The 27,335-nt window shown below is 36.5% G+C and overlaps 1 protein-coding gene across 3 annotated transcripts in view; it reads right to left on the bottom strand.

The window, feature by feature from the left end:
* SMAP1 (small ArfGAP 1) overlaps positions 1 to 27,335 on the bottom strand; it is a 157,970-nt gene that overhangs the window by 61,121 nt on the left and 69,514 nt on the right. For 2 of the 3 annotated variants that reach the window (XM_069489018.1, XM_069489017.1), the window contains exons 4-5: positions 17,842 to 17,917; positions 2,624 to 2,704 (exon numbers count right to left, since the gene is read on the bottom strand). In XM_069489018.1, the coding sequence (XP_069345119.1) occupies positions 2,624 to 2,704; positions 17,842 to 17,917 (157 nt within the window). Of the gene's footprint in view, positions 1 to 2,623; positions 2,705 to 9,278; positions 9,360 to 17,841; positions 17,918 to 27,335 lie in introns of all 3 variants that reach the window. The other variant, XM_069489016.1, reaches the window with a different exon arrangement.

Raw genomic sequence — 27,335 nt, 5'->3', positions numbered from 1 at the left:
AATTCAAATGGTGAAAAGTAGAATAAATAAAAAGAAGAACAGATATATATATACAATAGAATACTACAAAACAATTAAAGATAATGATGATAATATTATTCTGGCTACTATTGCTACTATTTTGACTACTATTTACACTAATATCTTCTCTGTGGATTATTTATGTCCCCTGAAAATATCTGCTCAGGGAGAATATAAAAAAAAAATGCTTATTTGTGAAGTAAAGCTTCTTTGTGCTATTTTTCTTCTAGTTTCTTCGTTGTGATACTTTTAAATGTGTCTTCTTGCTCATATATTCTGCATTATATTGACCACAAAATTTTGATAGGAACTAAAGTTCTGCCCTCCACATCATTTCTCTCTTAGCAATGCCACCCTGTCTGCAGGTGCAAGAGTCCTGAATCTGTGCAGGCTGAGTAAAAACAACAGATGAGTTGTAAACTGGGGTTAATAAAACCTACATGCTGAAAGGAAACAGTAAAAGAGATGTGCTAGATTCCTCACTGCTCACACACCCTCTATGGCTCTTCTTAGGATTCTGGCCCACAGACTCCATTTTGTGGAAATCGTTGTGGCCCATTTTCACAGCAGACAACAGCAGGCAGTTATTTACATGAGAGGCTACAAAACATACGAGGTTACTACATCATATGCTTACTATATTTTAGTGGTAAAATATCTTTTTTTTAATGGAGAAAACAAATATATGTTGTTTTAAAAGTGGCTAACTTTTATGTCTTGCCAAGTACAAGGCATTACATAAACTATATTGAAATTTCCAATTTTTAGAAACAAAAGATAAAACCTAGTAGTGATTTTAAAATTTACTTATAATCAAACAGGAAATTATAACAGATTTCGCTTACAGCTTCTTACTAGTGCACATTAAAGAGAAAGTTACCAGAGGAGAATAAGCTATTTAAATTATCAGGTTATAATCACCAACTTAATCACTCTTTTTAAGTATTAAAATATTTAACATCTAAATTTAATTTGGTGAAAGGTAAGAAAAATTCCATATAGCAATACAGCTTTATGGTTTTTAGTATTTAATTACTTAATAAATAATAGTTTATTAATCTTTCCACATGACCTTGGAATCAACTAACAGGAATTATGAGATGAAAAATTTCAACAAATCATTCTACATGCATTTATGCTAAGCATTTACTCACAAGAAACTGTTAGAAATACAAAGAAACATAAAACTTAGCCCCACCAGATTAATGTATGATCTCAGGAAACAAAACATCTAAGCACCTGTTAGATAAGCAATTTATCTAATAATATAATTAAATAATAATACAAGGTAAGTAGTAGTAAAATCAAGTATGTAGGAATGTCACCACAACTTTGAGCAAAGGACAAAGTATATCCAGTTGGAATGTTTAGAGGGGCTTTACAGAAAAGGTGGAATAAATAAGATTTAGGTAAGAGATGGAGAAAGGAAAGGACATTCTTGGCAAAACAATTTAGTGAAGAGAGATGGAAAGTACAGTTAGGTGACAGTGAACAAATCTGGTGTGAAGAATGGAGGGTAAATGATAGGAAGGCAAGTGAAGGATCAGATGATAGATGGCTCTGATTGCCACACTAAAGATGGGGAGTCTTGAGACATTTAGTATGTCTTAATTGCGAAAGGCTTGTTTATAACTTTTTGAAGGCAGAGACTGTTCCAATACATGACAGGGAAAAAAAACAATATTGAAGTATATAATATTGTTTCATTATATACTTTAAATGGATGTACTTTGCAGTATGTAATTTATACCCCAATAAAGTTGATTTTTAAAATTTCAACAACTAAAATCAAGGATGCTCCCTCTATTGACAATTCTCTTACCATGCATCCATGTTTCTACGATGAAATCCATTTAAAGCCAAGCCACCATAATCATTTAACCAATTCCTTCACAAAGTATAATCTTCTCCCTACCTCTAGTTTGCTTAACCATATCCATCCTACATATTACTGCCAAAATAATTTTCAAAAACAACCTTTCTCAATCAGGTACATAACTTCCTTTACCAACTCTGAAGTCCTGCCCACAGGCCTTTCCTCTCAAAAAGGAATATGCATCTACAATTTGATGTACAATTCAATCTACCACTCTGGTCTTCTTTTTCACTACTTTCTCTACATAGACATATATAATACCTTTCTTAAAACTCACTATTTTTCTAAACATACTTTATTTCCAGTTTTCATGCCTATCTTCAAGCTGTTCTCTCAAACATGCACTCCTATTTTCCACCTTAACCCTACCTACACTTTAAGATCTAGCTCAAATGCTAACCTTAAGCGTGGAGTCTTTTCTGATGGCTTTTAAGTATGATCTGTTCATTCTCTGAATTTCCACTAAAAACACCATTCTCTATGTCATTTATAAAAGAACACTTGCCCCTGAGGAACTTAGATATCTATGTCCAAAAGTGTATACCGGATTACAAATCATATAGGACAAAGTAAAAGGACATGCTTAGAACACAGTATTCACCCAACAATTGCTTGTTGAAAGAATGATCGTTTGCATGCTATAAATATCCAGAAAGTCATTAATATATAAGTATATAAATAAGACAGTAATCTTAATAGAGTTTTTTTTCCAGAAAGGAATTTTACCTTTTCAGTCGTAAGTGGTTTTGCAGGCTTTTCTGGCTCCTTCTCTCTCTTTTTCTCTTCCTTTTTTTTTTCCTTTTCTTTCTAAAACACAACCCAAAGTTTTGATAATAAGTTTACTTTTTTTTAAAATGGCAACTTTTGACTAATTTTTATTCATTTGAGTCATTATTTGAGAAAGGAGAAATATTCAATGATTATAATATCCAGATGCTATTGAAATATAAAAGTAAACATGGCAAATTAATTCTCATTGAGGTTACATGTTGATGACACAATAAAGAATATCTCTGAAAAAATTAAGACAGAGATGAGACAATTTAAAACTTTTTTGATATTTTAGTTTTTGTTTCATATTTGTTTTAAACAAATGAGAACTCTAATAAATTCTCACTATATCCTTACATAAGGTTAAGGCTTCCTGACAGGAACCATAAAGTTGAAGTTTGAATAAGAAGAAAAAGTAAACTAACTGATGGAACAGACTTCATTATCACAAGAGATAAAGACAAATTATAAGAGGTAAACACGTGGGGAAAGTATAAAATGAATTTAATTAAAAAAAAAATCACAAGTATTTTCAATTCATTATCATAGTTTTTTGCTTTAAAAAAAGGCAAATACAGTAATTTTCTAATGAAAAAAATGTTAAAAGATAGTGCTGGGGCTGGGTGCCATGGCTCACACCTATAATCCTAGCTCTCTGGGAGGTCGAAGTGGGAGGATTGCTTGAGGCCAGTAGTTTGAGACCAGCCTGAGCAAGAATAAAACTCTATCTCTACAAAAAATAGAAAAATTAGCCGGGCATGGTGGTGCACACCTGTAGTCCCAGTTACTCTGGAGACTGAGGTAGGAGAAACACTTGAGCCCAGGAGTTTGAAGCTGCAGTGAGCTATCATGACACCACTGCACTCTAGCCTGGGCAACAGAGCAATATTCTGTCTCAAAAAACAAAAAAAAAGATAGTGCTTGGGGACCAGAGCCAACTAACTAATGTAAGGCAGTCAAGGTAAACTATAATGATATCAAGATGTTCACAATTTGGATTTCCAAGATGAGACAGAATATAATATTAAAGACTTAAAGATTAAAAACAACAAGCCAGGCACCCTGGTGTGAGTCTGTAGTCCAAGTCACTTGGGAGGCTGAGGTGGGAGGATCACTTGAGCCCACGAATTTGAGGCCCAACAGGGCAACATAGTCAGAATCCTGTCTCTAAAACAACCACCACCCCCACCCCCCTTAAGGGCCACAAAATGCCAAAAAAGGAAAATGAAAAAAGATTAAACAAAGAGCATTAATGAGATATTTAGAGGAGAGAGAAGACTAAAAACCTCAAATTGAATGACTACTACAACTAAGCACTAACCTAGCCCTTAGTTTCCTGGCAGCAAACACGAAAAGATAAATTGATGAACCTAGGAAAGGCAGCATGATAAACACACAGAACTTAGTCAAAACACCTACAGGTTACATTTGCACCCCTTCCTTTAAAATGATGTTTGAGGTAACCTCTGTCAGAGTAAATTTGCCATTTGCAAATCAGGAAAGGCAATATTGGCAATTCTTAGGCTATCAGGAGAAAGAAATAACAAAAGTTCAAAAGGTTTTGCAACCATTCATATAAAATTCAAAAAGAAGCAAAACTGTGTTCTTCTGGGGTATATATACTAGTATCAAACTATAAAGAAAAGCTAAAAAGTAATGATGATGATGATAAAAGTCAGGATGCTAATTACCTCTAAGGAGACAGAATGAGGTTATTCATAAACAGGGAGAGTCACATGGGAGCTTTTGAAATGCTAACACTGTTCAGTTTCAATGTTTGTTATACAGTGATAGTTTTAAAAGCATTTATCAAACTAAACACATTTAATGTTCATTTTAGTATTAAAAAGAAAAAAATAAAAGGCATGAAAACCTCAAAAACAACTCTGTAAATTGTAAAGCACTACACAAATATGGGAAATTATAATTTTAGTATTTGCGGTATGACTTAAAAAAAAGACAAAAGAAAAAACTTTGGTCCTACTTCCATTTAAAAGAAATTCACAGCAAAGATCTTCATACTGAGGGCATGAATAAGCATTGTCTTCAACTATAATTTTAAGAACAGTGGAAAAATTCTAAAGCATTTCCTTATTAACATCTTCTTTTATTAGCCATTAATAGAAAGCAATGAAGTAATAGTAATTCACCAATCAGTGAAAGCATTTGAGTAGCGGCCTAAGCTAACACACAGTGTAGGTGTATCGCTTTGCAGCAAAAGGCGAACACATGGATAGAATTTCCAGACCTGGATGAGAAGAGTTTATATCTAAGGCTCCTTTAGGCTAAGATTCTCTAAGATCATCTATTTCAATAATGTTTTTCAGGAACAGGATAAAATTCAACATAAAATTGAGCTTTCTGAATACCTAAAATGCTAAAACCTCAGGAGCAATCTATATGTTTTAGCTACCAGATGAGCATATGTTAAAAGTGACATTTTGCTATGAACATTAAGGATACTAACATAGTCTAGCATAGACAGAAGACCACCTAGAAAGTTGGGTATATTTCCCAAAAAGGATTTTTATATCTGTTCAAGTGCCTGGACTTCATACTGAACATAAGGAAGATGTGACTCTTTAAGGGTAAATAGAAACATTACCTATTGGTGACTCAACCCTTTTCCAATCAAAACCTGCATTTCCAAACACAACTACCACTTATTACATGCTTCTTATGGGCCAGGTGATAAGCATCTTATTGTCTAATTTAATATTTGCAATAACTGTACAAAATGCTGTCATTACTGTCATCTTACAAACAGAGAAAATCTAAAAAAAAAGAAAAAGAAAAAAAAGACACAAAATCTTAGGGAAGTAATGCTCAAAGCAACATAGCTAATCAAAGCTAGCAGCAGGGCTGAGGGACTATAGAGTCCAAACTCTCAAGTCTTACTATTCACTGTGGTCCTGTGGAGCTTTTTTATTATGGTTTGTCATTCCTCAGCAATAGCTAATATTATCTGAACTCTTAGTATATGCCAGGGACTGTTTTGACTTATTAAATCTCACAACAACTTTATGAAATAAGGATATTATCCCCACTTTATAAGTGAAAACAAGATGTACAAAAATCCTTTATATATTATAAAATGTTTTCTGGATATTTATTATTAGCAACAGTAAAGTTTAGTGAGGAAAGCAATGTGATAGAACATTCTCACTAATATGTTGAGGATAAGTTGCTCTATAACCTCTCAGAGCTGTTAGTTATTGCTATGGTCTGAATCAAGGGTGAGGACTTAAGACTACATGTGGCCTTTTAGGTCCTTAAGTGTGGACTTTTGACTGAATCCAAACTTTACAGAACCTAACCCTCAATGTGATGGTATTTGGAGGTGGGGACTTTGGGAGGGGATTAGGTCATGAGGATGAAGCCCTAATGAAAGGGATTAGTGTGCTTATAAAAGAAGGCCCAGAGAGATCTCTTGCCCGTTCCCACCATGTGAGGACACAATGAAAACATGCCATTTTATGAACTAGGAAGTGGGCCCTCACAAGACATAGAATCTGCAGGAGCCTTGATTTTGATTTTTCCAGTCTCCAGAACTGTGAGAAATGAATTTTTGGTGTTTATAAACTACTCAATATATTGTATTTTGTTAGTAGCCGGCACAAATGGAGACAGTTTTTGCTTGAGGAAGCCATTGTCATGAGTGGGAAAGAAGTTTGACTTCCTAATCAAACTATGATTGGTGGGCACATATGAAATCACTAAAAATAAATCAAATTAGTTAGCTACAATTAATAGAGGGAGAGCCCGATTTGATGCTCTTTAACATTGGAATTTCAACTGTCAAAATATGGTTGTCATCTACTCTGCTCTGGCAGTGGTATTACGACACAGGCTTTGAAGTAACATTAACAGCATGGGCTCTAAAATCATCACACGGTCTAACCCACAGATGACTCCCATCTATAGAATCAAAAGCTGCTAAAAGATCAAAGAGTACTGTGAAAAGTTAAGTTGTTTTAAACTATTTTCTCAGCTAGAACAAAATATAGCAGCAGCGTTTGGAACTGCAATAGTAGTTTCTGAAACTTGGAGGTTATGTTAATACATACAAATAACATAGCGAAATGGCAGATGTCTTGTGCAAGAAAACTGTTAAAAACATTCAAGTCTGATAAGATAGAGAAAAGTACATATTGGATTCCTTATAATGGAACTTTATTTGAATGATTTAATTAAAAACAGTCTCCAAAATTTGTGATTATGTACTCCCATATCAAAAAGTTGTAAACATATATACTCCACCAAATGTATATACATACTTATAAGGCATATATAACATAATATCCACATAAGAACAGAAATTTTAAAAGGATAAGAAAAAAAGCATGAATAGGCATTCTAAATGGACTGCCTGTGCTACACACACTAGACTTTAGAGGGCATGGAATTAGACCACTGCTTTCTGAGACTTGGAGGCAGTAACCACATAGCATAAAAATGTAAACCCAGGGTTTCTAACGTCTTTTTCAGGGCAAATTTTGAAAAGGTCAAACTTGCCTTAGGCATCCTTCCACTTTTTCATGGCAACCCCCACACTCCTGGAGTGCTTCTTTTCTGAGCCCGCCTGCTGACCTAAGCCATCAACAACACTAGAATGAATCACTTAAGTTCAACTGTTCCCACCTTTCTATTCTCATGGTTCTCCTCTTGTTACTCAATCTCAATCCCTCTCTCTTCTCTCTCCCTCTCTTGCTCTCTCCCTCTCTCCGGCCCCCACCCCCTGGGCCCCTTCTTTCCTCTGGGCTGTAGACCTGTATATCCAACCACCTGCTAGATACCTGGATGTTCCACAGTTACCTCATACTCAACATGTCCAACTTCAATTCATCTCTCTTTCCTTTCTCTCCTCAAACCATTCCTTCTCTTCAGCTTTTATCCTTATTTCATTAAAGCACCATCATCTGTTGAGATGCTCAAGCCAGAAACTGGGAGTCACAGGCTTCTCAAAGCATCTCCGTAATTCATCCATTACTAAATCCCATGGGCCAGGTGTGACAGCTCATGCCTGTAACTCCAGCACTTTGGGAGGCCAAGGCAGAAGGAGCCCTTGAGGCCAGGAGTTTGAGACCAGCCTGGACAACACAGAGAGACTTGTCTCTAAAAATAAATAAATAAATAATTAGCTGGGAATGGTGGCACATGCCTGTAGTCCCAGCTACTCAGGAGGCTGAGGGGGGAGGACTGCTTTAGCCCTGAAGTTAGAAGCTTCAGTGAGCTATAATCAGGTCACTATATTCCAGCCTGAGTTTCAGAGCAACACCCCATCACTAAAATAAAAATTAAAAAATAAATAAATCCCATGGATTCTACCTTCTTAAGATCTCTTAAAACTACACTCTCTTTTTCATTCTTTCCACTCCCATTTTGATACATGGCCCCATCATTTTATTCCTGGATTAGAGCAACAGGTTCTCAAGCCTCTTCTTCATCCATCACCACAATAGTCACTCTCTATGAAGTCAGTAGAGCAGTGCTATAATATAACATGAAAATGTGATTCTGTCACCCCACCTCCCCTTAAAACTCATCACTGAAGTACCTGGGCCTTCAGAATGAAGACCAAACTCCTTCAGTAGGCTCACAAGGAGGCTCCTCTCCCACCTCTGTTCCTATCCTGCTCCTATTTCAGCCATGCCATTCTACCTGCAACTCCTCAAACACTACATTTTGCCTGTATGTTTTTTCACAAGTTGCTCTCTACTTGGAATGCCTCCTAATTCTTACATTGAATACTCATCCACAGTATAAGATGCATACAAAGTATATCTCCTGTATTAACAGAAACATAGTGAGTGTAGCTTAATCACAACACATATCATATTGCATTATAAACCACTGTATCGTTATCTGTTTTTCTCCATTAGATTGTAAGCTACTTGGGAAAAGGCACTATATCTTATTTATCTTTGTATCCCTCATGTCTACTACACCATTTATCAAGGAGCAGACATGGGAAATGATAGCTGAAAGCTAATTCGTAAAGGTCAACATAGCAAAGAAGTCAAAGAAAATTAAAACTCTCAAATATCTGTAGGGATGATTTTAAAAATACTACATAGTGGTAGTACCATGTATCCTAACCATCCCCACATAAAATGCATTCTAACATTATCATTGATGATTATGAACTCATGATCCCACACTACGTACATTTTACTTGTATGATGGTCACTACTGCTTAAAAAAAGAAACTTGATATTAACTTTAAGTGCTTATAACAACACAATCATAGAAAGAAATGATTTTTAGTCAAAGATTTTCCTAACAGATCAAAGAATTCAACAACAAACTGTAAAAAGGTTTCTAGAAGATAGTAATGAACACAACAAAAGGCTAATTGTTTCTTAACCACTGAGATATATCTATGGCACCAATAAATCAGTCTGAAATTATATACAGATTAAAGCCCTTTAATCATACCTGTGACATAAGGAAATATTCTAGAAATTGCTGTATTGAACATATTTAATACTGCGGATCATACGAAATATAAACAATTATTACAGCGCTCCCAAATTATGGCACACTGCAAAAGGAAGTTCATTTACCACTGAATACCACATAATGCAGCTAAACTAAAACACTATCATACCTCCAATTTGTTTTTCTCAACAGCAGCTTGCAGAGAAGGAGAGGATACCAAAGGTTGGAGAGGAGCATCAGAGGAGGAAATCTGTGGAGTACAGATGAAAAGTCAGGAGAAAAAAACAAAAAGAAGGTAGTCAGAATTGACAGGCAAAGGAAAGAAAAAATAACCTGTACATTTCTGAGATACAGAAGCACTTAGAAGTATGTTAACAAAGGAAAATCACTCACTAGAAGGAAGTACTGCTTTTCTAAAATTTCATTTGAAATTTCTAAAAGAATTTAGTATATAGAACAATGTATGACTTAAAACACTTTACTGAGATATAAAATTTTAAATGTACTCAGAGAAGATCATACCAAAAGTATCTGAGAAATAAGGTTTTCTTATAGTTCACTTTTAGTCAACGTTACTATTGAAATACTAATGCTCTGAAGCATGAAGACACATTGTCCCAAGTAGCAGGATAGCAAAAATGAGTTTTTGTTTTTACTTACACCAACTTTTGAGAATGGAAAATAAAACAGAGCTGAAATAGTAAAAGTTAATTAAAATTTTAATCAACTGTTTAAGAAAACAGAAAATAGGCTGGGAGAAAAAAGAGTAGACTAATATAACAGCTGAGCAGCAGGCTTATTATAAAACAATTTATACACTTCCTACTTTAAGATCAGTAGGCAAACACCATTTCCAGTGCAGTACTTGCTGAATTACTCCAAAGCATTATAAGACAGTTATATACGCAGCAGAGGAAATTTATACATGAAAATGGGTTTCATCTAAAAGCTTTTTCACACATCTTCCTACCCAATTTCTACAAGCGTAGTTGATCATTTTAATGGAAGCATTATCTTCCTGCTCTCTTTACTGCCAAAATATAACTGAAATACGTTTACAAAATGCATAGTAGATCTTCAGAGCTATAAAACTGACATCTCTATATTGCCCTATCATATCAATAGTGCCTATGAGGGATTTTTAAAACTAAAAGGTGCTATTACAGATAGGTCGTTATGTAATGTCAAAATAACATTGCAAGATGACAAGCCCTCCTCCAATCCACTTGTTAAGTTAGTTATGGCAGCAATTCTTGAATCACAACCCAAGGCTTTAGGGTTTTATTCTTTGCATATTATTGGCTCTGTTTTAATTGTCTGAACTAGCCATTTAATGACTACTAATGCAAATTACACATAGAAGAAAATAAACAATACAACGAAATGTAGATCTTCCATTAAAAAAAAGTAAAAACTGTGCCTTAAAGCCTTGCTTAAAGCTGATTTGTCCTCCTGAATATTTACTTGCCAGTGATATTTAGTTACCACTTTATGTAGAAAACAAGAGAATAAAAAGCCATAAAATCACTTAAGAAGATGACTTGTATCATAAATACCTCTTTGCCTAAACTCATAAAAAGCAGAACATAAAAATATAAAAGAGGAGTAGGGACATTTAGTATGTCAAGAATTACTAACCCTTAGAACCTAGCAAGATAATTCATTGTAAAAATGCTTGTTCTCCTTTTGAGAATGATAAACTGATTTGGCCACTTTTAACACTCAGAAGGATTTTAAAATTCTATTCAATAAATACCAGTAATTGAACAAACATTTTAATGGAAAAGAAAAGAAAAGGAAAGGAAAGGGGAGGGGAGGGGAGGGGAGGGGAGGGGGAAGCGGAGGGGAAGAGGAAAAGGGTGGGGAAGAAAAAAAAACTTTAATACCATGTTCCAATTGGGAAAGAAAATAGAAACTTGTTCAATAGGAAAGACATTTGAAGTCAATGTGCATATCAACAAGTGAATGAATAAACAAATTGTGGTATACCCATACAACGAAATACTATTTCTCAATAAAAAAGGAATGAACTAAGAGTACAAAAAAACAGGGATGAATTTCAGACACTTGCTGTAAGAAAGAAGTCAAACACAAAAGAGTACACAGTGTATGAAACCACTCATAGGAAATTCTAGAAAAGAAAATATAATCTACAGTGATAAAAAGTAAATCAGTAGGCTACCTGGGCCACTGTTGGGAGCTGATTAGCAAGGGGCACAAAAGAACCTTTTGGAGTGATAGAAAGGTTGAATATCTTGATTGTGGTGGTGGTGGTTTGTCAAAACTCATTGAACTGTACCTTAAAATGTCTGCCTTTTTTGTATATAAATTGTATCTCATGAAGTTGGTTTTTAAAAAGTCAGTGAGTAGGCTTAGATACATTATATGAGCAAGGAATAAAGAAATAGAGGTTAACATATTGACAATTGGAAGCAAAGAGACACTATAGATTAGAACATAGTGGTAGAAGATGAGGGAAGAAAAAATGGACAGGGGTAAGGAGAAAAGAAAGAAAATATGGAGGCAAGAAAAACTACGTACTCTCGAGTCTTCTTTCTAAATCTCTTACAAGTATCCACTTCTCACCACATCCACTAACCACCCTAGTAGAAAATCACCAATATCTGTCTTCTGGATTAATCCTTCTAACCAGATTTCTTACCCCAAATCTTGCTCTTCTCCAAATCCATTCTCCATATTGTGTCATTCTCAAATCAAGTCTGATCAACACACAGCCCTGCTTTTCAGAAGCCTTATATAGTTTATACAATTATAAAAGGGCAGAGTCCAAACTTCTTAATCAATTGTCATCTACCTTATCTCCCTATCCTTCCCTGTCCTGGCTACACTCGGCTGTCCAACTACACACAACTCCTCCTGGTTTCAGCTCTCTAGTCTGCTTCTCCTGACTCTAGGGGCCTTTGCTCTTGCTATTCCTTGTTTCAAACACCCACACTTCTACTAGTTCCTAGCAACCCTTTAATTTTGAGGTGATACTGCTTCCTCCAAGAAGTATTCAAAGTATTCCTTGATACCTCCAGACTGAAGTAAGTAGCTCTTTTAGGTGCCCCCCAAAGCACCTCCTAAAATATTTCCCTGTTACAGAAGTTATCACATGCTGTCTTGTAAAGATCTGATGACTCAATCAGTATTCTTTGTTCAATCAAAGTTGTCTGAGGCAGATACTGTTTCTATGCTGTTCACTGTCTTTAGCATCTGACATTCAAAAAGTCTCAATAAATATTCTGTAATGTTACTGTAAAAGAAAAGAGGAGGAATGAAGCACCTCAGAGGGAGAACTAAAAGGAGGTTCAATCTCAGCAGTTATCATCGTCCTTTGAAAGTTCACTGGCTTGCTAACATACTTTTCTGAAACCCTTTAAGTTATCTACATTTATTTTCAAATTTAGAATTCATTTTGTAACTAGATATTAATTCCATTCCACTGGATTCTAGTATTTTTATACATATAGAGCATAAGACTTTGACCTTAGAAAATTTTGCTGGAAATGGGTAGTGTCAGTAAATTCAGTGGTCATATTTAGATGTTATTCTATTCCCTACCCCTCTCCTGTCCACCCCTTCTATCCATAAAAGCATACACAGTGGGAACCCAGTGAAGACATTCTTCAGGAATAAAATGAGTTAACCGTCCTTCCTTCAGTTATTCTTAAGTTCTCCTCTAGGCCACCATCAAAATAAACTACATGTGAAGAAACTCCCAGAACAGTATAATTGCATAAACTCACTTCCTGCAAAAGAAAAACTCATCAGGCAAAACAAGTTCCCAACTCCTATCTGCAATAATAAGGTGAACAAATACCCTCTGAAAAAGTATGAAGTATTATAAAAACACTAGATATGATTAATTGAAGGCAATAAAGCAAAATGTTCAATTACTTTTTCAAAAGTTATATTATTTTCTTGATGAATTTTTTGAAATCTTTGCTACTTACCACCCTTTTAAACAGAATAGTATTATGAAAATAAAATCTGTTGGTCCAAAACACTGAAAAAGGTATGACCACTGAAAAATACCATATGCATTAACTGCTAGCAACAGAGTGCTTCAAACTCATTTTGGAAATTCTTGGATATGTTTTCTAAATGGAGATTTTATCATAGCAGTTCTCATATGGCTGTCTCATGGGCTTTCAATATATCATGAAGCTCAAGTTTCTCAGAAGTCTAGAAATTATTTTAAACATATGATTTCTAATTGCATTTACATTCCATGGCATTTCTTAGCTACAAATGCTGAAAATCCATACATTTACTAAACTAATAAATAAATCACCCGAGACATCATCAATTAAACTTATCATTAGGAAGCTTAAAAGACTTTGATAAACTTAACTAAATAACCATAGCTTCCAAATGTGTAGAAAAAGCCCACATCTTAATGTAGTAACTTTAAAATCTTTGGCTAAGTCAGTAAGAAATACGTAGAATTCTGAAAAGCTTTCAAAATGTTAAGTCTCTTAATTGCCACATCAAGTTACCTTGCAGCCCATAATTAAAGGGCTGAGACTAAAATGTGGAAGGATTAATGAAAGCGAACTTAAGCCAAAATTTTTCCAATGATCTAAAGTTTTATAGTTAAGTTCAGGTATTCATTTTTCTTAATTATCTACCTGCTTACAGTCATTTGCTGCCACTATCCTCCTTCCTCTTTGCTAATGTAATTATCACAGAAGCATATATTTTAAGCAATTATGTGCTAGATACCTACTAAGAATACAGCATACCTTATCTTATTTAATTCTTACAGAAATACTATAAAATTTAGACACTATAATCATCCCTATTCTATAGAAAAGGAAACTGAAATTGTAATAAAAAGTAGTAACAAAGAAAACCAACCAGAAACTATGCTTTTACACAAACCCTAACTCACTAGCTAAAGAGAGGTAGAGGGAGAGGCAGAAGGAAAGGTGGGGCGGGGGGGGGGGGGGCGGTGAGAGAGAGATAGGGAGAGAGAGGGGAAGAAGGAAAGAGAAGAGCTGCTGGAGGAAAAGAGCAAACAATGTGGCCGTTTAGCCTCATCTACTAAAGATCTCCTAGCAACTCACTTTTCACTGTGCTTCCAGTTGTAATTGGTTAAGAGGGGAAGGGGAAGAGGGCAGACAGGACAGATTTCTGCAGGCAAAGTATTTCTAATTTCCCCTATCACTCACTGAATTAAGGAAGAAAGGGAGAGCAGACTCATTCTATATTAGTGTGGTAAGCAGAATTCCCACTCCCTGTACACACCCTGTATAATGCCCTCCCCTTGACTGTAGGCAGGACTGTGAACATGATGGATTTTGCTCCCTTGATTAGGTTGCTATATAACAAAGGTGAAGGAATTGTGCAGAATTAAGATCCTAAATCAGGTGATGATGAATTAATCAAAAGGAAGATTATCCTGGATAGGCCTGGCCTAATTAGGTGGGCAGTTAAGAGGGGCTAGGTCCTTTCTGAAATAAGAGATTTGATTTGTGAGAGAAATTCTCCTAGTGGCCTCAAAGAAAGAAATTGCCATGTTGTGAGAGGATGAGGTTATTTGGCAAAGACTCAAGGGTGGCCCCTAAGAACTGACAACAGGCCCCATCTAACATTAGCAAGAACATAGGACCTCAGTCATACAACCACAAGGAAATGAATTCTGACAACAACTGTGAGCTTGAAAGAAGACCCTCAGAATCATGAGATTGTAGCCCTGGCTAAGTCTTCGATTTCAGCCTATTAAGATCCTGAGCAGAGAACCCATCTAAACCATGCCCACACTCTTAACCACAGAAACTGTAAGATAGTAAATCTGCATTGTTTTAAGCCACTATATTTCTAGTAATGTTAAACAGCAAATAAAATTAATACAATAACCAGCACCCTACACCTTGGAAAATAGGCAGTCTATCATATCAGGGAGTCTGCCAGAGGACATAGGGAGCCAAAGTGTACAGTCAGGGAAAAAACTAAGAAGGAAATCAAATACTTCCTTGAAACAAATAAAAATGGAAACACAATGTACCAAAACCTTTTGGGATACAGCAAAAGCAATACAAAGCAGGAATTTTATAGCAATAAACACCTACATCAAGAAAGCAGAAGGATTTCAAATACACAACCTAACTACGCACCTCAAGTAACTAGAAAAGCAAGAACAAACCAATCCCAAAATTAGTAGAAGGAAAGAAAGTTCAGAGAAGACCTAAACAAAATAGAGATTAAAAGGAAATAGAAAAAAATTAAAGAGGATACAAAAAAAATGGAAAGACATTCCAATGAAATAAAAAGGTGGTTTTTGGAAAAGATAAAATTGGCAAATTACCTGGACTAAGAATATAAAAGACCCAAGTAAATAAAACCAGAAACCAAAAAGGAGACATTACACTGATATCACCGAACTACAAAGGATCTCTGGAGACTACTATGAACAATCATATGTTAACAAATTAGAAAACCTAGACACAATGGATAAATTCCTGGATACCTATAACCTATTAAGATTGAACCAGGAAAAAATACAAAACGTAAACAGACCAATAATGAGCAATGAGATTGAACTAGTAATAAAAAGTTTCTTTAAAGCCCAGGACCAGACTGCTGAATTCTACCAAACATTTAATAGCAATTATTTTCAAACTATTCTAAAAACTAAAAAGGAAGGAATTCTTCCTAAATTGTTCTACAAGGCTAGCATTACCTAATACCAAAACCAGACAAAGACACAACAAAAAAAGAAAACTACAGGCCAATATCCCTGATGAACACACAGATGCAAAAATCCTCAACAAAATCCTAGTGAATAAGATCCAATAGTTAATCAAAAAGAAAACACACCATGATCAAGTAGGATTTATTTCAAGGATGCAAGGATGGTTCAACACATGCAAATCAATAAATGTGACACATCACATCAACAGAATGAAGGACAAAACAGAATTTGATAAAAATTCAATATTTCTCCATAGTATTATAAAAACTCTCAACAAATTAGGCATAGAAGGAACATACTTCAACATAATAAAGGCCATATATAACAAATCCACAGCTAATATCATACTGAATGGGGAAAACCTGAAAGCCTTTCCTCTAAAAACAGGAACAAGATAAGGACACCCCTCTTTCACCACTCTTATTTAACATAGTACTGGAAGCCCTAGCCAGAACAATTAGGCAAGAGAAAGATATAAAGGACATCCAAACTGGAAAAAAAGGAAGTCAAATTGTCCCTCTCTGCAGATGACATGGTCTCATATATAGAAAAACTTAAAGACTTCACCAAAAGGTTCTTAGAACGAATAAATAAATTCAGTGAAGCTGCAGGATACAAAATCAACATACGATAATCAGTAGCATTTCTATATACCAATAACTAGTTGAAAAAGAAACCAAGAAAACAATCCCATTTATAATAGCTATTAAAAATACCTAAAAATAAATTTAACCAAGGAGGTGAAAGACCTCTCTATCAGGAAAACTTTACAAAACACTGACAAAAGAAATTAAAGAGGAGAAAAATGGAAAGATATCCTAAGTTCATGAATTGCAAGAATTAACATTGTTAAAATGACCATACCATCCTAAGAAACCTATTGATTCAATGCAATTCCTATCAAAATATCAATGGCATTCTTCACAGACAAAGAAAAAACAATTTTAAAATTCATCTGGAACTACGAAGGACCCCAAAGAGCAAAGCAATACTGAGCAAAAAGAATAAAGCTGGAGACATTACACTACCTGACTTCAAAATACACTACAAAACTATAATAACCAAAACAGCACAATATTGGAATGAAAACCGACACACAGACCAATGGAACAGAAGAGAGAAAGCAAAAATAAATCCAAGTATTATATTTATACCCAATTGATATTGCAATGAAGGCACCAAGAAGAACATACATTGAAGAAATGACACCCTCTTCAATAAATGGTGCTGGGAAAACTAGATATCCATATGCAGAAGAATAAAGCTAGACCCCTATCTCTTGTCATATATTAAAAATCAATTCAAAATGGATTAAGGACTTAAAAAGAAGACCCAAAACTATACAATTACTAGAAGAAAACAGGGGAAATGCTTTAGGACATTGATTTCATGGACAAGACTTCAAAAGCACAGGTGACAAAAACAAAATGGACAAAAAGGACGATATCTAACTTAAAAGCTTGTGCACAGCAAAGGAAATAATCAACAGAGTGAAGACACAAGCCATAGAAAGGGAGAAAATACTTGCAAACTATTTGTCTGACAAGGAACAAACACCCAGAATATATAAGAAACTCAAATAACTCAACAGCAAAAAAAAAAAAAAATCCCATTTAAAAATGGGCAATGGATCCGAATAGACATTTTTCAAAAGAAGATACACAAATGGCCAAGAAGTATATGCAAAGCCCTGCATTTAGTTCGTGAAAATCTTACCTGTTGATGTTCTTATTGTTACAATTAATACTGACAAATTAATTCTAAAAACATGGACTAAATGAATAGAAGTCTATAAATTTCATTTTTCATTAAATTAGAAAGGATCATTTTGTTCAAAGTTTTTATTCTACTTTTGTAATAAAACACCGTGGCACCAAGGAAAAAAAATTTTTTTCTAGTGTGGCAGTCAATGCATTAAACATATGTAACTAGTATATTTTTATAATAAATAACTTGAGCTGTATTCCATGTCATAAAAGTTTGAGATGTATTCCACAAACATCAGTTGATAAGAGATGAAGGTTTTACTTACATTTGTAATAGCTATAGCATTTTTATCGTAGTATTTCTTCTTTTCATACTTATCTCTGATGAAAAATTCCACTGCTCTGAAAACAGATAACTTAAGGAAAAACATGAGTTCAGTGACATGTATACTTCCCTTTGTTTACTCCTCTCCACAAAGCCTAGATTCTAAATTTAATTTTCCTACTCCCCAATCTGTGATTTCTCATACTATTTCTGCAACTACATTCTGTAACCTACTTTTTTTCTCCTAAAGAAGTCTACCTCTTTCAGAAAATTTTCCCACTCAACAAAAACCACCCAACCCAATTCTGGAAAGAAAAGTAAATGATCACAATTCTTAATTCCCACACCACTACCACCACCATCCCCCTACCACCAAACTCTAAATTCAGTTCAGGTTCACTTTGGGTTTTCAGTATAAGGAAACTATTAATAACATCCAAGCAAGTATCAACAATGTAGGAGACACTGTGTGCTATACATTGTACATATTTTGTGTTCTTTAATTCCTCCCACAACACAGTAATGTATATATTATTATTTTCACATCATAGATGAAGAATCAGCAACTTGGAAACATTAACCAATTGTGATTCCAATACCTATGTTTTTTCCCACTATACACTATCTCTAGGTATATCATATAGGATTCTTTGTGTATTAGAAGAATAGTGTCCAAGAATTTTTCCCTGCACCTTTGAGGAATGGAGAAATCAAGAAGCTAAAACCAAGGCTAGTACTGTTTAATTTTTTGAATTTGGCTGGATTTGCCTTGCCTGTTGATAGAGTAAGCCACAGAGAGGGATTAGTGTTTAAGAGTTATGTGACATAGATGAATTCTCTTATGACTCAATCACTGATTTATCATATTCCACTAAATAAGAATTCTTCCGTCAGGGGTTGTTAACCTTTATAGTGCCATGAACCCCTTTGGAAACCATGTTAAAGCCTGTAGACTCCTTTCTGGGATAATGCTTTTCAATGCATCACATAAAATTCATAGAATCACAAAAGAAACTAATTACACTGAAATACAATCTCTCTGTGGATCCCCAGGTTAAAACATCACTCTGTTCAAAGGAAAAGTTACCTGGGCAGTAAAACAATATATTTTCAGTCAATAACCCTTAATTGTAAGTTAATAAGAAACTTTTACATTGACAGCTATAGCAAAAGATAATAGAAATAGTTGACAGACTATACAACAGGTCCTAGAAGAATGCCATTTCATTCAATGTCATTTCATTATAACGTTGATGAGAAGGAAAAAAATGATTTCTGGCCAGGGCAACTGTCTGTGTGGAGTTTGCAAATTCTCCCCATGTCTGTGTGGGTTTTCTCCAGGTACTCCAGTTTCCTCCCACATCCCAAAGTTGTGCACATTAGGTTAATTAGCATGTCTGAATAGTCTCAGTGTAAATGTGGGTGTGTGAGTGCACCCTGCAATGGAATGGTGTCCTATCCAGAGTAGGTTCTCTCCTTGTGTCCCAAACTGCCAGGATAGGCTCTGGATATCTGCAACCCTAAACTGGATTAAGCAGGTTGGAAAATGAATGAGTGAATACAAATTATTATGAAACAAAAATTAATCAAGTATATAATAATCATACTAATGCACAATAAACGATGCAGTATGAAAGCGCTCAGCAAGCCCACCATGTTTGTTATTGTTTGTTTTTGAACTGCATGGTGGGAGGAAGTGCTCCTTAACAATGTTTGCTTTGCAAACATTTATTCCTTGATTTAACCCACCACTACAACTGCCATCCCTTACTGATTCACCAAAAATCAGGTAAAAAATGATCCTGTTTTTATTAATCTTTTTTAAATGTATGTATAGCTCACATTTATTTCAATGTTCAACATTAGAAATGGTTTAGATTTTTATTTAGAAGTCTGGTGATATATTTGTGACCAGTAACATGCCATAGGAGATTTATATCAATTGTTTACATCAACTAGCCTATGGTAAAACTGATCTCCCTATATGTCATTTTGGTTAAAGTTGTAGTTTCCAAGAACCTAAGTTAAGTGAGGACTTACTGTATACGGTGGATATTGAAAGAATTGAGGAATTATGAAAGCACTCAAAGGGGGCCAGAGACAGGAAGCTGGAAATCTTAACATTCCACTTATTAAATAAGCAGAATGACCAAACACTGTTTTTAAAGACAAGTTTTCTACAAAGTGAGTAAGTTAAAGGAACTTTATCTCCTTTTTTCCTCTAAACAACCTATGAGGTAAGTGCCACTTCACAACTCAACCCAGGCCACAGAAAGTTTAAGAAAGTTCTCTGGCATTCTACAGTAGAAGAGAGTTATGATTTGAAACCAGGAAGTTGGATATCTAACTTCAGGATGATGTTATGACTCATAATAAGTTCATTTGTGAATCAGTCAGTTAATCTCTGCTAATGATAATAAATGCTATAAAATCTGAAGAAGAGTATCAAATTTGAAGGGCTTCTTCATTTTCAAGATAGCTTGGAGAACTTTCTGGTTTCTCAGATCATATTTATGTTTACATTATACTGTAGTCTATTAAATGTACAGTAGCATTGTCTACAAAATGGGCATACCTTAATTAAAAATTACTTTATTGATAAAAATGCTAACAATCATCTGACCCTCCATCAATTATCTTAGCTAGAACTTGTGGATAATTTGCTGCAGCTTCTACATCAGCACCTGCTGCTTCACCTTGCACTTTTATGTTCTGGATATGGCTTCTTTCTTAAACCTCAGGAACCAGCCTCTGCTGGCTTCACACTTTCCTTCTGCAGCTTCCTTTACCTCTCTCAGGCACCACAGAATTAAAGAGTTAGGACTTCGCTCTGGATCAGGCTTTGGCTTAAGGAAATGTTGTGGCTGGTATGAGCTCCTATCCAGACCACTCAAACTTTCTCCGTATCAGCAAATAAGGCCATTTCACATTCTTATTCCTTGTGCGTTCATTGGAATAACACTTTTAATTTCTTTTAGGAACTTTACCTTTGCATTCACAACTTGACTAACTGTTTGGCACAAGAGGCCAAGTTTTCTGCCTATGTTGGCTTTTGACATGCCTTCCTCACTAAGCTTAATCATTTCTAGCATTTGATTTAAAATGAGAGACATGCGACTCTTCCTTTCACTTGAACACTCAGAGGCCACTGTAGGGTTGTTATTAATAATTAACCTAATTTTAATATTATTGTGTCTCAGAGATTAAGGAGACCAGAAGAGATGAAGAGAGATGGGGAACGGCCATTCATTGGAGCAGTCAGAACACACACAACATTTATTGACTAAGTTTGCTGTCTTTTATGGGAACAGTTCATGACACCCTGAAACAACTACAATAGAACATCAAACATCACTGATGACAGATCATCATAACAGATATAGTGGTCATGAAAAAAGTCTGCAAGATTACCAAAATGTGACATGGAGACACAAAGTAAACACATGCTGCTAGAAAAATGGTGACAATAGATGCAGGGTTGCCACAAACTTTCAATTTGTAAAAACGCAATACCTGCAAAGTGCAATAAGAGAAGCACAATAAAACGAAATGTGCCTATACAGAAAACTATGACGGTTTCATAAATATTGAATTTTAAGAGGGTAAACATTTTAAATATACAATCTTTTGGAGTCTAAAATAATACTAACATCTGGTAAAATGGTATGTTGCTGTGACTTTTTGGAAATAACAGATATCAATGAAATAGTAATTTATACTTAATATATTTTATATAAGTAATTCAAATACAGTTGAGAGTCTGGTTTCTGCTTATATAAGAAACCCTTTCAGAAATTATCTAAGAAGTATGCAATTTTTAAAAAAATATATGAATCCAAAGTTGGTATGTTTGCTATATATTGTTTTTCAAGGATATAAAATAAAAGCATCAGGGCAGGAGAACTTACAAAACCTTCCTAATTATTAATATAAAACATTACTTTTTACACTTTTTCAAAAATGATCAAAACATACTGTAAAGTGAGTTTTTAAATTCCATGGGAGTCACCCAAGAAACAACTGTGATTTAGTAAACATGCTTCATCATTGGTTGCTCTCAGTTCTTACATGCCTCTTACAGCATAGTCCTTAAATTTTTGTACAAGGTCCCAAATGCAAACCAATTCTTCAGTTAGTTCACCTAAAGAAACAAGGATTTTATTCTAGGAGTTGGCAAACGTTTTCTTCAACGGCCAGATAGTAAATATATTACACTTTGCAGAACAGTTGGTCTATCTTTCAAGTACTCAATTCTCCCTTTATAACAAAAAAGCAGCCACAGAAATTTCCTAAATGAATGTGCATGGCTGGGTTCTAATAAAACCTTATTTACAAAACAGGCAGCTGGCCCATGGGCTTGCAGTTATTGACTCCTCAATTCTATTTCAATGCTAGAAGGCAAATAATTGCCAAGATGGATTAATAGAGGGACTCTGTGTCTGTAAACGATCATTATAGACAACTTAAAAGAATTTCAAAGGAAATTTTGACCATAATTTTGCATTATTGCTGACTTTAGTACCTAATTCCCAAAGCAGATAGTCTCCAATGTACAACCTCATTGCTGGTACAGTAGGAAGTTACTGTGACCTTGAAGTCAGCTCATCTACTGAACCTATACCCACGATAAGTAAAAAGGATAGCAATACTTACCTCACAGTAAATTGTCAAGAGTTTTGGGAACAATATATATATAAACAACTTAGTACAGTATCTAATAAACTGTACGCATTTAATATATGAAGTTAATTTTTATTTTACTATACCTTGGTACCTCAGTTTCATGACCTTTAAAATGGGGATGATACCAGTACTCAATAATTCCAAAGGGTTATTGTAAGAATTAATAACTTAATGCATGTAAAGAACTAAGAATAGCAAAGCTGAGTGAGGGGAGGATAGAGAAGAGAGAATAGCAGAGTAGACCAAATCCAGGAAGGCCCAGACCCCAGTGAAAGGGTAAGGGGGGGCTCCCCTCCCCTACCTGGGTGCCTCCGGCCAGCAACGGAACACAAGGCTCTCATCCTCTCATCTCGTGGGGCAGTGCCACGAGGGACCAGAGGAGGCAGCATCTGGATGCCCACTCTCTGCACCGCCTCCAGTCCTGGCATCCTAGGAAGTAATTTTGGCTTAAGCCAGGCTGTAGCCATGGCCTCTCTCCCATAATAGCAACTGTCAAAATGCTGTGCTGAGAGGCCTGTCTCTCGGAGATGGGCACATTCCCAGCTGAGCCCGTCTGGGAGAGTGAAGCCGCTATGGGGGCACTTTGGGGGATCACTAAATGGCAGCTCAGACAGGCAGGCAGGACCCGGTGTTCCCCCACACAAGAAGGGTACAGGGAGACTAGGCACCTACCCCCCGCCATAGCAGCCACCAGAGTGCTCTGTGCTGGTACCAGTAGGCAGTTACTGAACGTAATGGGGGTGCCTTCCTGGCAGAGCCCATGGGAAAGCCACAGTCCCCAATCCTCCCACCACAGGTATTTGGCAGGATCGTCCACTTGTGGCTCAGACAAGTAGCTGAACATGGTGCTCCTGGGATGGGGAGACACAGGAGAGAGGTTGTGGTCCAGGATCTGGTGGCCCCTGTGACCATATCTACCAAGAGAGCGTGGAGGGGCACAGAGGAGCCGGGGGTCTGTGAGCGCACCCCATCCCCTACCCCTGCTAAAGAACCGCCATAGTGGAGAAGGCTGTGGCAGTGGGACTAAATTAGCTTAGCCCCTGGCTCCCATGGCAACTGAATGCCTGGGGCACCCACACTGAACTGGAACAGTGGTCCCTCCCACCACTCAGGACAATAGCGAGTGCAGTTTGATCCAAGAGACTCGTGAGCAGCTGCTTCTCCCCTGGTGGGAGCGTGCCCTGGCAGAGACATCTGTAGATAGAGTCCTACCTCCCTCACATTGGATTCTAGTGGTGGGACAGGAGAGCACAACTGGAGCTTCCCCTACCCACCTGCATTAAGCGGAGACCTATGCCGGTGGGTCAGAAACGGGAACTGTGGGGTTGCTTGAGACCCAATCTTGGGTGGAGAGGGAACACATGCATACTGATCAGAGGGGAGAATGCTGTAGAGTTCCAAGGAGAAAAGATGGAGGGTGCACGCCCCACTCATTAGGAAACCGGGCTAGTGGGCAGGGAAGGAAAAAGCTTTGCTGGAGGCCTTAGCAATCACACCATCAGGTCCCTTCCCTCCAGAGCAGCTCTCTCCGGGCTTGAGGAGATCGCCCTGAACTCTGTATCAGCGGCTCACCCTAGTGGCTGGATAAGCAAACTCTGAGCCCTGCTGAGGCTCAATAAAACCTCCCAGGTCCTAGCAACTCAGTCATGATCTATCTTACTCCTCCCCCACCTCGGGGGGTGAGGAGAAATCAAGCAACTCCCTTGGAGCTACATGATCCCTCCTAAAGCATGTGGCATCCATGTGCCCTATCTGGGGGACCAGAGTTTACTACAGGCACGAAAGAACTCCTTGGCAACTGGCTCTTCCAGCAAACTACAATTAAAGACAGAGGGAACAATCCCACTGCTAAATACAGCACCTTACAACTCAAGCGAACAGGTCCAGGAAGATTCAAACCCACAAATTCCACCCACCATCTTGAAGATTAAGGGAGGGGACCTAACTCACTACCCACTGTTGGGAAGAGGTGAAGACAACAGGTCAGAGGTAACCTGAGAGGTTCATCGAACCTGCTAGAGCATCCCAAAGGGAACTCAGGACCAGCACTCTTCTCCAAGACAGGCCCATAAGCCAGTCCTAACACCCTTGGCTCTCGATTGAGAGGTCAGATGAGAAGGAACCAGCGAAAGAACTCCAGAAACATGAAAAATCAAAGTGAAAGGTCACCCTCTGAAGAAAACAGTAACTCCCTAAAAATGGATACCAACCTAAATGAAAAGATTAAAATGACAGATGAAAAATTTCCAACATGGATTTTAAGGAAGCTCAATGAAATACAAGAGGAAATAGAAACCAACACAAAGAAGCCACAAAAACAATGCAGGAAATGAATGAAAAATTCTCTAAAGACATCAAAGTATTTAAAAAACCCAAAACTTCTGGAAATGAAAAATTCATTCAAGGAATTACAGAACACAGTGGGAAGCCTTCGGAATAGGCTAGATCAGGCAGAAGAAAGAATCTCAGAACTTGAAGATAATACCTTTGACCTAAACAAGTTAGCCCAAAAGAAAGAAACAGGAGGAACAAACAAACCCTACAAGAAATGTGGGATTATGTAAGGAGACCAAACATAAGAATCATAGGCAGCCCTGAGGGCAAAGAAGAACATACACAAGGGTAGGATAATTTATTTGAGGGAATAATTGAGGAAAATTTCCCTGGCCTTGCTAGAAATCTAGATAGCCAGGTGTAAGAAGCACAAAGGACTTCTGGGAGATTCATTGTAAAGAGGCAGTCACCACAACACATAGTCACTATGCTGGCCAATGTAAATATGAAAGAGGTACTCCTATGAGCAGCAAGGTGAAAACAGCAGGTAACTTACAAAGGAAAACTTATCAGACTAACTGCAGATTTCTCAACTGAAACCTGACAAGCCAGAAGGGACTGGGGACTCATCCTCAGTCTTCTAAAAAAGAATAATGGCCAGCCTAGAATTTTATATCCTGCAAAACTACGTTTCTCATATAAGGGGGAAATAAAGACTTTCTCAGATAAGCAATTGCTGAGGGAATTCACAAAGACCAGACCTGCCCTACAGGAAGTATTCAGACCTGAATTATACACTGATCACCACAACAGACACCGACCAATGTACAATCACCCAAAAGCTAAAGTGCAGTGCCCAGATATCACAATGGTTCAAAAGATAAAACAAAGTAATGAGGGTCTACCCAACAGGATGAACAGAAATCCACCATACATATCAATTCTTTCAATAAATGTTAATGACTTGAACTGCCCACTCAAAAGAAATAGCCTGCCTGAATGCATAAAAAATATAAGCCAAGTATCTCTTATCTCCAAGAATCACATCTAACCCACAAGGACTAATTTAGACCCAAGGTGAAAGGATGGAAAACAATATTCCATGCAAATGGAAACCAAAAGAAAGCGGGTGTAGCCATTTTCATGTCAGATAACATAGGCTCTAAGTCAACAAAAGTAAAGAAAGACAAAGATGGTAACTATATAATGGTGAAGGAAGCAATTCAACAAGAAGACTTAACAATCCTAAATATTTATGCACCCAACACAGGAGCACCCAGATTTATAAAGCAAATTCTACTCAATCTAAACAAATGATAAATAGCAGCACCATAATTGCCAGGGACTTTAACACCCCATTGACAGAACTAGACAGATCCTTTAAACAGAAAATAAGCAAAGAAAAAAATGGACTTAAACAGAATTCTAGAACAAATGGGCCTGATTAGCATTTACAGAACATTCTATGCAAAAACCACTGAATATATGTTCTTCTCATCAATTTAGGGAACATTCTCTAAGATTGATCACATCCTAGGCCAGAAAACATGTCTCAACAAATTTAAAAAAACAGAAATCATGCCATGTATCTTCTCAGATCACAGTGGAATAAAAGTAGAAATCAATTCCAACAAATACTCATCCCTACACAAAGTTACGGAAACTAAACAACCTATTGCTAATGGATCAAGGAGGAGCTAAAGGCGGAAATCATACGATTCTTTGAACTAAATGATAATGGGGACACAAGTTAAAAAAAAATCTATGGGATACAGCAAAAGCAGTCCTGAGAGGTAAACTCATAGTCTTAAATACCCACATCCAAAAGAAAGAATGGTCACAAATCAACAATCCAATGAATTATCTCAAGGAACTGCAAAAGGAAAAGCAAAACAATCCCAAACTCAGCAGAAGAAAAGAAAGAACCAAGATCAAAGCAGAGCTAAATGAAATTGAGAACAAAAGAGTTATACATAAGATTAGCGAAACAAAAAGTTGGCTCTTTGAGAAAATAAACAAAATTGACAGGCCTCTTGATAGATTAACCAGAAACGGCAAAGAAAGGTCTCTACTAAGCTCAATCAGAAATGAAAAAGGAGAAATCACAACTGACATCACAAAACATCATCTCTGAATATAATAAAAATCTCTAGGCTCATAAACTTGAAAACATGGAAGAAATGGACAAATTCTTGGAAACACACAACCTCCCTAGGCTCAATTAGGAAGGAAGAGAACTCCTGAACAGACCAATATCAAGCACCAAAATGGAAGCAGCAATAAAAAATCTTTCAACCAAAAAAAAAGTCCTGGACCAGATGGCTTCACACCCGAATTTTACCAAGCCTACAAAGAAAAACTGGTACCTATATTGCAGAAATTATTCCATAACACTGAGAAGGAAGGAATCCTCCCCAACTTGTTCTTCGCATCTTGATACCAAAACCAGGAAAGGACACACTAAAAAGAGAAAACTACAGACCAATATCGCCTATGAATGTAGATGCAAAAATTCTCAATAAAATCTTGGCAAACCAA

Source organism: Eulemur rufifrons, chromosome 15 (assembly GCF_041146395.1).
Source record: "Eulemur rufifrons isolate Redbay chromosome 15, OSU_ERuf_1, whole genome shotgun sequence".
NCBI classification, from domain to species: domain Eukaryota; kingdom Metazoa; phylum Chordata; class Mammalia; order Primates; family Lemuridae; genus Eulemur; species Eulemur rufifrons.
Note: the sequence above shows the minus strand (reverse complement) of the source record. Positions and strands in the feature narration are given on the sequence as shown.